This window comes from Herpailurus yagouaroundi, unplaced genomic scaffold (assembly GCF_014898765.1).
Source record: "Herpailurus yagouaroundi ecotype Mexico unplaced genomic scaffold, PumYag 220, whole genome shotgun sequence".
In the NCBI taxonomy this organism is placed as follows: domain Eukaryota; kingdom Metazoa; phylum Chordata; class Mammalia; order Carnivora; family Felidae; genus Herpailurus; species Herpailurus yagouaroundi.
In genome coordinates, this window is record NW_024412451.1 from 8095403 (window position 1) to 8109574 (window position 14172).

Below are 14172 nucleotides of genomic sequence, written 5' to 3' on the forward strand. Positions count from 1 at the left end.
TCGCTCTCAAGGCACATCTCCACCAGCTGGCACCAAGAGCTTTTGAATTTAGTCACCCTCAACTCGAGGAAAACATCTCAGCTTATAATATAATTGGCCTTATAACTACTCTCTTAAATTGTTAGAAACGTTAATTTAGAACACGCAGGAAGCAGCTCTGTTCCACAGCTATCAAAAAGCAGAGAAACAAGCACAGCCGGGCAGAGGGACTAACAGACCCATAAACTGCCAGGGGCGGAGCAGGGCCAGTAGAGTCGAGGCTCCGCCCCCACACTGGCCCGCCCCCACCGCGCGCTTCCTGCCCAGTCCCTACGCTCCACGTCCCGCCCTTCGCTGGACGCGGCCCCGCCCAGGCCCCGCCCCGGCCCCGCCCCCTCAACTACTTCTCCAGGCCGCCGTGCGCAGTTTCCTTCAGACCCGGAAGTGAATCGAGCTGACGGGCAGAAGCTCTCCGGTGAGTGAATTTGGGATACCCAGTATCAAACCCGTGTTTCGAGGCAGCACAGCCTGCTGTCCTCCACTCCGAGATTCTCTGGTGGCTACAACTACCGTTCTCTCCCTCCCGCTCACGGTGAGTCCCGGCGTGGCTGTGAGACGTTCCGAGGCCCGGTAAGCCCCGCGTCCCGGCGTCCGGCTCCGCTTACAGCCTCTCCGCCGCTTCACGTGCTTCACTGTCCTGTTCCTCCGTCCCCGGTCCAAGAATGGGTTGGGGGAGAGGAGGGGCTCTTTTCTGTGCGGTGTTTGGTCAGGGCCGGGTCTGTGGCTTGGAGGGGAGCGTCAGTCCAGCCCAGGTCCCACTGCAGCAGCAGAGCGCGTGGGCCACTCCGCAGGCCAACGAGTTCTGCAGAAAAGGGGAAGAAGCCGCTCCTTTGCTCGCCTCTGCGTTCACGAGCCCCTCCTCGGGCTCCTCCTGGGGCGGCAGAGCCCTGTCCCTTCCCGTGTTGAGGTTCTACCTCTGTGTGTGGTTGTCTCACCGGAAGACGGTTTGTTCATTCTAAGCATGAAACAGCCTATTTTCAGCACTCAGGGTTCACTTCTCAAGACTGATCTTCTCCGAGAAAGAAGCCCCGAGGAACAGGAAAGAAAGAGGAGGTCGAAATGAGTCGTTCCCAGGTAACAGTCACATTCTTGGTGGTTTCTTCTGTGTCTCTTAACTGAAATTGGTAATGTTCTCTCGAGGGACTTGCCTCACACGTGTGCTGGAACTCCCCCAGACCTTGTCGCAGTACCTCTCATCGTCACTTAGATTCGATTCCTCCCGCATGGTGACCCGGAGACGTGGAATTTGTGAAGAGGCCGTGTTGGGGATCATCTAGGAGGAAGGTTTCATGCTTAGGTTTGGATCAGAAGCTCGGTGTCAGTGAGGTTGGCAAAGGGGATTGTCTTAGGGGTTGCATAGGAACGCGCCGTCAGTTCCTTGTGGACAGCTTTAAGAAGAACTGCACATTTGTGCGCCCAGTTAACCTGCAGGAACAGCTGGAAAAGAAGACTGAAGAGGGGAAACCTGTTGTCCCTGCTTTTACAAGGCGTTTGAAACTAACCAAGTGAGGGGCGCCTGGGTGGCGCAGTCGGTTGAGCGTCCGACTTCAGCCAGGTCACGATCTCGCGGTCCGTGAGTTCGAGCCCCGCTTCGGGCTCTGGGCTGATGGCTCAGAGCCTGGAGCCTGTTTCCGATTCTGTGTCTCCCTCTCTCTCTGCCCCTCCCCTGTTCATGCTCTGTCTCTCTCTGTCCCAAAAATAAATAAATGTTGAAAAAAATTAAAAAAAAAAAAAAGAAACTAACCAAGTGAATGGGCGTATTTCTGGCTCAGAGATAGTAATGATTTGGATTGGAATGGAAAGTTCTGAAACATAACAATGATAAAGGGTGTTTTATTGGGTAATTTGTTTTAACAGTAAGTTCTTCAAAATCACTCAAAGCAAATCCATCCCGTGAAGATCTTGTTCACCCTGGGGCTTTTGCTCAGGTGTTCCACGTAAAAATGTTTCAGCAATTCCAGTGAAGCAAAATACTTGGTCTTTGTCGTCAGAGTGCCTGGAGGCAAATTCTGGCCCCACCAGTTGTTACTGAACACCAATTTGTTTTAAACATCACATGCTATATATCTTTGTTTTCAGGTGAAACTCCAAACAGTGTTGCACATTCTGGACTAAGAAGTAAAACATCTACTTCCCTGTCACGCCCTCCATCATCACTCGCTGACTTTTGTTAGTTCTGTGCAAGATTAAGTGCAAGTCTTATAAAAATGCATTTACCAGCATTAGTTGATTTTAGTTAAAATTATTCAGTGAATGTTATATTGTGCTATTTTATTCCATACACAGATCTTGGAGTTGTTTTTGTGCCAGTATACATAGAGACAGCTTGTTCTTTTTAGATCCTCATTAAAGCATTCTCTAGGGGTGCCTGGGTGGCTCGGTTGGTTGGGCATCTGACTTCGGCTCAGGTCATGATCTCACGGTTCATGGGTTCGAGTCCCACGTCGGGCTCTGTGCTGACAGCTTGGAGCCTGGAGCTTGCTTCAGATTCTGTGTCTCCCTCTCTCTCTTCCCCTTCCCTGCTAGCACTCTCTCTCTCTCTCAAAAATAAATAAACATTTAAAAAAAAAAAAAACATTCTCTGAAGATGGCGTGGATCCCACATGGTTCCCAATGAACAGGCACTGTGTGCAGTGGTGAATGGCAGGAGTCATAATGTCCCTCTGTCAGCCTCAGTTTTAGTGGAAATGCTTCTGTTTACTGCCGATGGTGATGTTTACTAGAATTTTCTTGCTTAATGACACTTCTGATTTTTTATTCAGCATGACTTAATTATCCAATAATATCTTCAAAGATCTAATGCTTTCAAAACATTTTTCTATCTTAATCTATTAAATTGATGTAGAACATTAATGCATTTTATAATCTTCAATCATTGTTTTATTATTGGATATACTATGCTTGGCTTATATTTAAATGGACAAAATTTTGATATTTACATATATATGTATTTAGTGGAAAAGGTAAAGTTTTCTATTTTTTTATGACTAGGTTAATACAAGAATAATGTTAACAACAAGCTCATTAAAATTAAGTACAATTTCTGAATGTTATTTTACCCAAAATACTGAAATACAGATGAGTAAAAAAAATGATAGATTAGAAAAATTCATCCCCCAAATCTGTCTGAGACAACTGCTTTTAATGAAAGTGTGTTTAAGTGTGTGTGCATGTATGCAAGCAGAAACCTATGATGTGAGGGGTGCCTGGGTGGTTCAGTCGGTTAAGCATCCGACTTCGGCTTAGGTCATTATCCTCATGGTTCATGAGTTTGAGCCTCATGTTGGGCTCTGTGCTGATAGCTTAGAGCCTGGAGCCTGCTTCAGAATCTGTGTCTCCCTCTCGCTCTCCCCCTCCCCTGCTCTAACTCTGTGTCTGTCTCTCTCTCTCTCTCTCTCTCTCTCTCTCTCTCTCTCTCTCAAAAATAAACGTTAAAAAACATTAAAAAAAAAACGTGTGTATTAAAGACACACTGTTTCATAAATAACTTTTTTAAAATGTTTATTTTTGACAGAGAGAGAGAGAGCATGAACAGGGAGGGGTGAAGAGAGGGAATCCCAAGCAGGCTTTGAGTTGCCAATGCAGAGCCTGACATGGGGCTTGAACCCATGAAACTGAGATCATGACCTGAGCCGAGATCAAGAGTCAGATGCTTAACTGACTGAGCCAGTCAGGAGCCCCCATAAATAACTTTTATATTTATTTTAGCCTTTGAAAATTGTTCTTACATACTTTTCATGGCCTTAAGTTTTTTTCTGCACTAACTCATTAGTAAATTAATAGTGGTAAGAATAGTAATGTACTATGTGTGTGCATATATGACGACATTATATGCAGGTCCATGTTTTCAGCTTTGAATTCTTCATGCTTTCTCAGAAAACCTGCTAGCAATGTACTTTTTAAAAAATGTTTATTTTGGGGGCGCCTGGGTGGCCCAGTCGGTTGAGCGGCCGACTTCGGCTCAGGTCATGATCTCGCGGTCCGTGAGTTCGAGCCCTGCATCGGGCTCTGTGCTGACAGCTCAGAGCCTGGAGCCTGTTTCAGATTCTGTGTCTCCCTCTCTCTGACCCTCCCCTGTTCATGCTCTGTCTCTCCCTGTCTCAAAAATAAAACGTTAAAAAAAAATTTTTTTTTTAATGTTTATTTTTGAGAGAGAGGGTATGTGGGCAGGGGAGGGGCAGAGAGAGAGAGACAGAGGATCTGAAGCAGGCTCTGCACTGTCAGCACAGAGCCCAATGTGGGGCCCCAACCCATGAACTGTGAGATCATGACCTGAGCTGAAGTTGGACGCTTAACGGACTGAGCCACCCAGGCACCCCTCAGTGTAATTTTAATGCTGCTTCTGTTACTTAACTGTGGACTCTAGGTTCAAGTCTAAATTCCGAACACCTGGTTTTGGTTCTAGCTCTGCCATTTCTTAGCTATTTGACCCAAGGCAAATTTCTTAGAGTCTCTGTGACAGTTGCCTCCTCTATAAGGCAGGAACAGATATTTCTCTAATGTTATTACCCAAATTAAGGGGTGCCTGGGTGGCTCAGTCAGTTAAACGTCTGACTTTGGCTCAAGTCCTAATCTCATGGTTTGTGAGTTCAAGACGCGGATCAGGCTTTGTGCTGACAGCTCGGAGCCTGGAGCCTGCTTCGGATTCTGTCTGTCTCTCTCTCTCTCTCTCTCTCTCTGCCCTTCCACAACTCGTACTCTGTCTCTCAGAAATAAATAAACATTAAAAAAAAATTTTAATGTTATTACCCAAAATAATACCCATTTGAATAATATGTAGCACATTACAAATGTTCAAAAACTTTTTGTCTCTGTTCTTACAATCCTCACATTCTTAGATCTCAGACTTTCTTAAAAGTCTCTGAATTTTGTAGTCTCTAAAGACACTACTCATAGCGTAGCTCATCAGAGAAATCATGAATGTGTAAAATACACTATCTAACACTTCTGTGTAGTCCACCTTGTGATGAACTTTTTAATTTATGTATTTTGTTCACAAAATTGCAGAATGCACAGTGACTTTGTGGATGTATGTCCTCTCTTTGAGAGGTATAATAACACAAAATTAGGGCTATATGACTGGCTCAAAAATATCTTCTACTGATTTGTCAAAAAACTCACTACCACCAAATCAATCCTTACATCTTTCTCTTATAATTGGCATGAAGATAATAACTCTCCTCACGGTCTCTTAGTCAAATGTGTTTCTTGTTACAGGTGCTGTTGACCTTCAGGGATGTGGCCATAGATTTCTCTCAGGAGGAGTGGGAGTGCCTGGACCCCGCTCAGAGGGCCTTGTACCGGGAAGTGATGCTGGAGAACTACAGGAACCTGGTCTCCCTGGGTGTGGATAAAGTGCGTCCAGATGTTGGGATCTGCCCTAGTGAGTTTCTTGGGATCCTCTGCCCTGCCTGACTGTGATCAAAGCTGTTTTGACTCTGAAATGAAAGCTTTATGAAGTGGCATCTGGATTTTCATTTCCTCCTTTCTTCAGATTATCTGCCCACTCCTCCCTAGATTAGTATTGCTTCCACCACCTGAGTAATCACCAAACCGTACAGCAACATTTTAAAATACCGGATTCCCTAGTTTTACTCCCATGCTTTTGATCCAGTAATTCTCAGAAGAGAGCTAGATGGCTATATATGTAAAATGTTCCTTAAGCAGAAGAAGGCAGTCAGTGGATGAAATTAGTGTAGACCCATCTGTAACATCTTCTGTCTTCAGATGAACTAAGGGCTGGGATTATATTCTGGAAAAGCCCCAGCACATAACTTTCATTTCTTATAAGCAGGAATCTCTCTGACCTGAATATTATCTCTGTTTTGGAGCCAGGGACAGAGCCCAGGGGTCTGGAGGGCAAGATGAAAATAGTGAGAAAACCAAGTGGGTTTTCCACATCTGTGTCAAAGCTGTGAACGCTGGTGACAGCTGAGACAGTCAGAGATGAAGCTGCTTCGTCAAATATTATCTGAGAAACCCTCCCCAACAAGGAGAGGTCTGGGAAAAGAAAAGTACTTGTGAGCACGCAAAGGAAATCTCCCCCATTACTCTGTCGTACAGTTGGATTATCCTCCAACCCTCTGACGGTGTCCCAGCTGATGCAGAGACAGAGGCAGAGTCTTTATCATGACCTACAACACTCTATTATCTGGTTGCTGTGACCTTTTTGGGCCCTAGGCTTTGAGAGGGATGAGGAGGGCCGTGTCACGGGGACCCTCGTTCCTGTGGTCTCTCCTCCCGTACTTGATTCCATCTGATTCCAACCGATCCATCAGTTCCTCTGCAGTCCTGGCCCCAGGACCTGGCCAGGGTTCGTCCTCAGTTTCTGTGTTTGGGAGAACTGTTTACGAGATAGGAAAACACTGAGTGCTCCTCCATTGCATTTGGGCCCCAAGGCTTCGTGGGACTGCCTCAAGGCCTCATAGCCATTTTGTCAGACCTGCTGTTGCCACACATCAAGAATATAATCAGGCAGTGGGGTGGCTCTTCTGAGATTGTTGGTCATCAGTACCGTAAAGACAGTGGACAGAGAGATCGTCTCTTTGAAACCCAGTCCTATGTGGGGAGCGTGCCTTAGTCTTCTCAAAGACCCTATAAAATCTAACTCCTTTACTTCTGTTATCTTGCCTTGTTGTCCTTCCAGCGCTCTGCCTAGGCTAGGGATGCAGATGAAACTTGGCTCTTCAAGATTTCGTATTTTCCTAAGTACAATTTTCCTAAGTGCAATTTTGCCCGTGAAACTTGTTTTCCTAGGGTCTGAAATAGCTTCTTTATCTGCTCTGATAACCCACTTTTAGATGATGGGCAACCTCTGGTGGACTTACCTATGGAGGGGGCTTAGCGGGTAACAAAATTTTTGAAGAACGCTTTGATTAATGTATTACAGTGCTGTCCTGCTACTTACGGGAAGTGCCCATTTACACCACTGAGTGGAGTGGTCAGCAAGTCCTAGGGATGCTGACATGGAAAGTGTCAGGATAGCCCGACTGATCGGTGATAATAGTTACCTTTCTGCTGTCGGGGTGTCACCCTGTCTCTCAAGGGCAGTGTGGCGATATTGATCAAATATCTAATGATCATTCCCTTTGAGCCAGCAATCAAAGGTGTACGAACTTATCCAAAGGAAAATGTCACAACTGTGTGTCTATGAGGCTTTGGCTAAACTGTGGTTCATGTCACATTTTTCCCCTGGCATGCACCATTGTTTACTCTCCTTCAAACAAATAATGATTTTTTTTTTAAGTTTATTTATTTTGAGAGAGAGGGAGCATGAGCAGGGGAGGGGCTGAGAGAGAGAGAATCCCAAGCAACTTCTGCAGAGCAAGCGCAGAGCCCGACGTGGGGCTCGAACTCATGAAACTGTGAGATCATGACCTGAGCCATAATCAAGAGTCAGACACTTAACTGAGCCACCCAGGTGTCCCTGATTGTGATCCATCTTGAGGGAACTTCTGAAGTTAAATGATGCCTCCGTTTTTTTTTTTTAATTCTAGTGTAGTTAACATAGTGTTGTATTAGTTTTAGGTGTACAATATTATGCCTCCATTTAACTTCTAATTTGTTATGTTTAAACCACAGCAGTTTTCATTATCTACGTTTCCATGTACATATTAAAAATGAACTTTAGGGGCGCCTGGGTGGCTCAGTCGGTTGAACGTTTGACTTTGGCCCAGGTCATGATCTCGCGGTCCATGAGTTCCAGCCCCTTGTTGGGCTTTATGCTAACAGCTCAGAGCCTGGAGCCTGCTTCAGATTCTGTCTCCCTCTCTCTCTGCCTCCTCACCTGCCTGTACTGTCTGTCTGTCTGTCTGTCTCTCTCTCTCTCTCAATAATAAATAAACATTTTTAAAAAATGAACTTCAAAAATTTAATCATTGATTATGTTTTTGATGACACTCAGAATTCTGTTTTATATCTGTGATTTGTGGGCTGCTGGATCAGTAATAAATATTTTTAAATGTGTTTTCTAAGATTTGCTTCTTGAATGTTGAGAGTTATGGCTCAGCAGCAGTTTCCCCAAAATCTATTCAAACTCCTAATTTTGTGAAAAATTTATCTTAGTCCCTTTATTTCTCTTTCACCTGATTTACCTGTTATTAAAGTACCCTTTTCTCAAATTGATGGGACTTCTAAAGTGGGACTATTGGATATCTTGAGAAAATATTTTTTTATTAAGTTACTATTCATCCCAGAAACCATTAAATTGATTTGCCACAATTTGTTATATAGGATACCTTGCTTTTTTTTTTTTTTTAATAGTATATTTAAGTTTTCTAAATACAACTTCTTGGAGGCACCTGGTTGGCTCAGTTGGTTAAGCATCAGACTCTTGATTTTGGCTCAGGTCATGATTGATTTAACAGTCATGAGATTGAGCCCCACATTGGGCTTCACACCAGGCATTGAGCCTGCTTGGGATTCTCTCTCTCCCTCTCTCTGCCCCTACCCCACTCGTGTTCTTGCTTTCTCAAAATAAATAAATACATGCATACATACAACTTCTTGGATTTTATTTGAATTTTACTGACTCTTTCTATTTTGGTACAAATGCTTTATTTTTTAAATTTTTTTAGTGTTTATTTTTGAGAGAGAGAGAGAGAGGAGGGACAGAGAGGAAGGGAGACACAGAATCTGAAGCAGGCCCCAGGCTCTGAGCTGTCAGCACAGAGCCTGATGTGGGGCTCAAACCCATGAACAGTGAGATCATGATCTGAGCTAAAGTCAGTCACCTAACCAACTGAGCCACCCAGTCACCCCCAAATGCTTTACTCTGATAATTAATTTCCCTCTCTAGATTTATCATGTACATCTTGGTATACTAAACTAATGTTTGAATGTCTCATTTTATCTTATTGGGAATTTAGCCAACCTCTTCCACTCCATGTACATCCTCACCACTATTGCTTCTATAACTCCTGGAATTTTCCACCAAATTTTTCATGTTCTGGAAACTACATTCTTTGCTTAATACCTGAAGGCTGTTTTGATCTTCATCTTTTAAACTGCGTTCCACAAAAAGTTCACCTGGTCCTCATTGACTTTCACCTGTCAGTACTCTGCAGTTCCCTGGCTACAGTCAACTGCTTACATTGCTAACCACCTCTCTGCACATCTGCCTCCTGCGTGGCACTGCCACAAGTTGTTTCTGTAGAGTCACCTGGTACTAACATTGCCCTTCGGTAGAATCCATTCTGCACTGTGCGTCATTATTTTCCCCTTGAGGTTGCCTAGGCTGTGATAATTGTTAATGAAATCAGAATTTATTAATTTTGGCTAAGTACACATAATTTCCACTGATTCATAATAACTATATATCCACCAATACCTATAGTAAGAGCGTCCTTTACCTCATGTCTCTTTATGCCAGCAGTTGTGTAAAGAGATCCAAATATAGGATTTCAGATAACTAGAGGAGAGTGCAAAAGAAGCACTCTTATTTTTATATAACAAACAAAGATACTTAGCCTCAAAAAGGCTAACATGCCAAAATTGGTAAATTTCTATTTATAAAATATGTAAATAATTTGGTTGGTATATATATATATATTTTCAATTTTTATTAAAAAAAATTTTTTTTAAACGTTTATTTATTTTTGAGACAGAGAGAGACAGAGCATGAACGGGGGAGGGTCAGAGAGAGAGGGGAGACACAGAATTGGAAATAGGCTCCAGGCTCCGAGATGTCAGCACAGAGCCCGACACGGGGCTCAAACTCACCGACCATGAGATCATGACCTGAGCCGAAGTCGGACGCTAAACCGAACGAGCCACCCAGGCTCCCCTTATTTTTATTTTTTTAGCTTAATCTAACCACATCCCCCCAAGTTCAGAACTTGACAAAAATCTGCTGCTAAATTTGTTTCCTCCTAACAAACCCTTTGTCTTCCCTACCAGGGATTCATCATCTTGCCATGTGTCACCCTCCAATGCTGAATTCTTGACAGACTTTCTTTGCATCTGCATGCGTACCTGGAATGAATTCATCCATTCTCTCCTTGATGGCCATGTCCAGAATTTAGCTTTTATTTTTTTTAATGTTTATTTATTTGGAGATAGAGCGCGAGCTCACACACACAGTGGGGAGGGGCAGAGAACCTCTCTCTCTGGGAAAAAGAATCCCAAGTAGGCTCCATGCTGTCAATACAGAGCCCCACATAGGGCTCATTCCCATGAACCATGAGGTCATGACTTGAGCCTAAACCAAGAGTCAGATGCTCAACTGACTGAGCCACCCAGGCGCCCTAAGAATTTTGCTTTTGATACCTGTTGAGAACATTTTTTGTACATGTCTGATGTCATATGTATGTAGGACTCTTTTGAGTATATGCTTATAAACAGAAAGCCAAGGATATTCAATTTGATAAATTTTAAGGCAAATGTTGGAAGGTCAACCTATATTCCTCCCACTGTATCATACCGACTGCCTTTCTAATCTCTTCATTCTTCCCTGCCCCACCCCTGCCACACCCATAGTGCATTTCCTGAAGAATGGGTCAGTATTGTGCCACTTGATAAATCAGTTCATGGCTTTTTGTAAGATAAAGATTTGTACTGTCCCAGCACAATTGTATTCTCATAAATTTGCAAGCATAGGCTCTGTTCTTCTACCTTTTCTCAGATTGCTCATTGATCTGGATGGAGCACACTGTTCCTTTATTAGCATATTATTGTTGAGCCCCTGCACACCCAAGTCTCCTCAGAGAACCCTATCCTTACCCCTTCTCCCACATTGTATAAAGATCTATACTCTTCCAGAGGACATCTTGCTCAGGATAGCACCACTCCTGGTCACTCTCTAAATCAACACTTTCAGGGAGTGATGATTCAGATGCCGTTATCCAGGAGGGAGGAGTCAGTAACAATATTAGTGACACAACTCAATTCCCGTAGTTTTCCTGAAGCATTTCTCTGCAGGTTGATGGGATTTATTATGCCCTTTTGCTTACTTCCTGGGGTGGGCAGCAGTGTCTAGTGCTCAAGGACCTGTGCTCTGAGCTTGCAGGCCCAGGTTCAAGTTTTGGCTTTCACATTTACTTTCTGGGTGAATTAGTATTGGATACATAAACACCATGGGCCCATTGTTTTTACCTGAAGTAATGTGATGATTTACCTCAAGAATATTAAGTATGTTAATGCTGTGAGAACATTTTGATTTTTGTATAGCATATAGCAAGGACTGAAAATTTACTTTTGTTTTTCTAATATTTTTTAATCCCTCTTACGTGATTGACCTTTGCCTGCAGTGTATTGTGTTTGTATTCATTTTGTAATTTATCTCTGCCTTAGTAAATTTTCGAGGCACATACTCTAGTACATGTATTTCTTTTTAAAAAAAAATTTTTTTTTTGTTTTACATTTATTTATTTTTGAGAGAGAGAGCGAGACAGAGCATAAGCGGAGGAGGGGCAGAGAGAAAAGGAGACACAGAATCTGAAGCAGCCTCCAGGCTCCGAGCAAGCGTTCTGCACAGAGCCCAACGCGGGGCTCGAACCCATGAACCATGAGATCATGACCTGAGCCGAAGTTGGTCACTTAACCAACTGAGCCACCCAGGCGCCCCTCTAGTACATGTATTTTGTAATTGCAGAATTGCATAATTAAGTGTTGTTTCATAGTTAGGAAATAGCTCTATTGGTTGTTAGTTAACTGCAAGTATGAAATCATAATTCTGATTTCTGATCGCCTTCCCAAATTCTTTATCTTAAAATATGTATATACCTGAACCAGATATTTAAAACATCAGTGGTTCTTAACATATGTTTCAATTCTCATATGGTGGGGGTATAGCTCAGTGGTAGAACATTTGACTGCAATGCTCATAGTACGTACTCCTTCTGAAATAGGAGCCTTTTTCTTTGTTCTGACGGAAGAAGTCTTTAGAATGCCACAGATTGAAATGGTTTGTAATTGTGTTTGCTTATTATTTATATTCTAGATTTACTGTGGGTTTCTAAAAATGTTAGATTCATTTTATTATGATTTACAGATAATGGTTTTCAGTATCCATTTTGTATTATGACTGTCATGCACCAGTGGTTAATGTCTGCATGAATATAGATAGTTTTATTATAGAAATTCAGAACAATATTTGTTATTCTCACAATGGTGTTTTATCAAGTTTGCCTCATTTTCTCAGAGCTGTTTTTATTTTGTAATTGTGAATTGCGATTTATTTATTAGAGAAGTTTGTTAAGATATTATTTATCATTGGGGTGCCTGGGTGGCTCAGTCGGTTAAGTGTCCAACTTTGGCTCAGGTCATGATTTTGTGGTTTGTGAGTTCGAGCCCAGCGTCAGGCTCTGTGCTAACAGCTCAGAGCCTGGAGCCTGCTTTGGATTCTGTGTCTCCCTCTCTGTCTGCCCCTCACCTGCTCGTGTTCTGTCTGTCTCTCAAAAATAAACATACATTAAAAAAAATTAAGATATTATTTATCATTATATTATCAATGCTCTGTTTTAGCCTTTATTGTTGTACCTAAATAGTTAGGTACCTTTACAGTGTATGTGCATTAATATAATATTGCTTTTCTTCAAATATGAGACACCCAAATATCTACTGCCAAATGGTGAGTACTTTGGGTTGGCAACAGAAAGATACTACTTGTTTCAGGGCCTATGTAAATACTCTGAGTGGTTTGATCATAGGGTGTTGGAAGTAGGCTTTCCTGAAAATAATTTTATCTGTGTAAACACCCTTTCTTAATTGAGGAATCCAATTCCCTTTGTATTCCTAAATATTTGCATATGTTGGTTGAGAAGTTTTAGAACTATCTAAGAATAACTTTTGGCATAATGTTATGTTTTCAAGGTAAAATATTCATTTTACAATTCTAGTTAATAGCAAACCTATGGTTCTTTATATCTTTCAGATATTTCTGTTAGAAGTGTGATTAAGGAATTATCAACAAAAGAGGATATTAACAAAGAAGAACTGTTCCAAACACTGATGTTGGAAAGACACAAAAGAAATGACATCAGGGGTTTGGGTTTCAGAGAGGTCCAGCAAAATACACATGAGTTTGAGAGTCACTATGGATATAATGAAACAAATTACAAAGGAGTAACTGCAGCCCATAACCACAGTTTCACTGGTAGAAGAGATCAACAGCATAACATCTCCTGGAATGTTTTCCCTCTAAAACACGACGTTTCTGTAAGGAAAAGTACTTCTCAATCTTACAAATGCGAGAAGTCATATAAAAGTTATTTGTTAAAACTAGAAAATAACATAACTTGTGCAGGAAACAAGTATATAAAATGTTTTGAAAATGGGATTGGATTAAGGTTTCAGTCACATCTGAGTGACCTTCAGAAGTTTCAAACTGAAGAGAAAATTCATGCATGTTATCAAGTTGAGAGGTTGATCAACAGTAGTTCTGCTTCACCACTTCAAAGAATTCCTTCTAATATCAACAGTAGCATTTGTAGTAAATCCAGGAAATTTCTTATTCATCCTCCATTACGTACACATCAAAAACCACATAATAATGAAGAGCCTTACAAATGTAATGATTGTGGGAAGGCTTTTAGAGGAAGCTCAAACCTCACCAATCATCAAAGAATTCATTCTGGGCAGAAACCTTACAAATGTAATGACTGTGACAAATCCTTTAACCGGATCTCACACCTCACTAGACACCAGAGGATCCATACTGGAGAGAAACCATATAAATGTGATGTGTGTGGCAAGGTCTATAGTCAACATTCAAATCTTACAATTCATCAGAGAGTTCATACAGGAGAGAAGCCTTACAAATGTGAAGAATGTGGCAAAGCCTTTACGGAATTTGCAAAACTTACTAGACATCAGAGAATCCATACCAGAGAGAAACCATATAAATGTAATATATGTGGCAAGGGCTATAGTCAAAATTCAAATCTTTCACGGCATCAGAAAATTCATACAGGAGAGAAACCTTACAAATGTAATGAATGTGGCAAAGCTTTTTCTGAGTATTCAAGCCTTACTCGACATAAGCGAATCCATTCTGGAGAGAAACCTTATAAATGTAATGAATGTGGGAAAACCTTCAGAGGAAGCTCAAATCTCACCCTTCATCAAAGAATTCATTCTGGGCAGAGACCTTACAAATGTAATGAGTGTGACAAATCCTTTAACTGCATCTCACAC

At 42.0% G+C, this 14172-nt stretch overlaps 1 protein-coding gene across 1 annotated transcript in view; it reads left to right on the forward strand.

Annotated features, from left to right (window-relative positions):
- The first annotated feature begins 423 nt into the window (after positions 1-423).
- Positions 424-14172, forward strand: part of LOC121018924 (zinc finger protein 665-like) — a 15006-nt gene continuing 1257 nt past the window's right edge. Inside the window, exons 1-4 of the mRNA XM_040457972.1 lie at positions 424-571; positions 1021-1113; positions 5257-5422; positions 12911-14172. The exon at positions 12911-14172 is cut by the window's right edge and continues 1257 nt beyond it. Coding sequence (XP_040313906.1) covers positions 1099-1113; positions 5257-5422; positions 12911-14172 — 1443 coding nt within the window. The 5' untranslated portion in view covers positions 424-571; positions 1021-1098. The remainder of the gene's footprint in view (positions 572-1020; positions 1114-5256; positions 5423-12910) is intronic.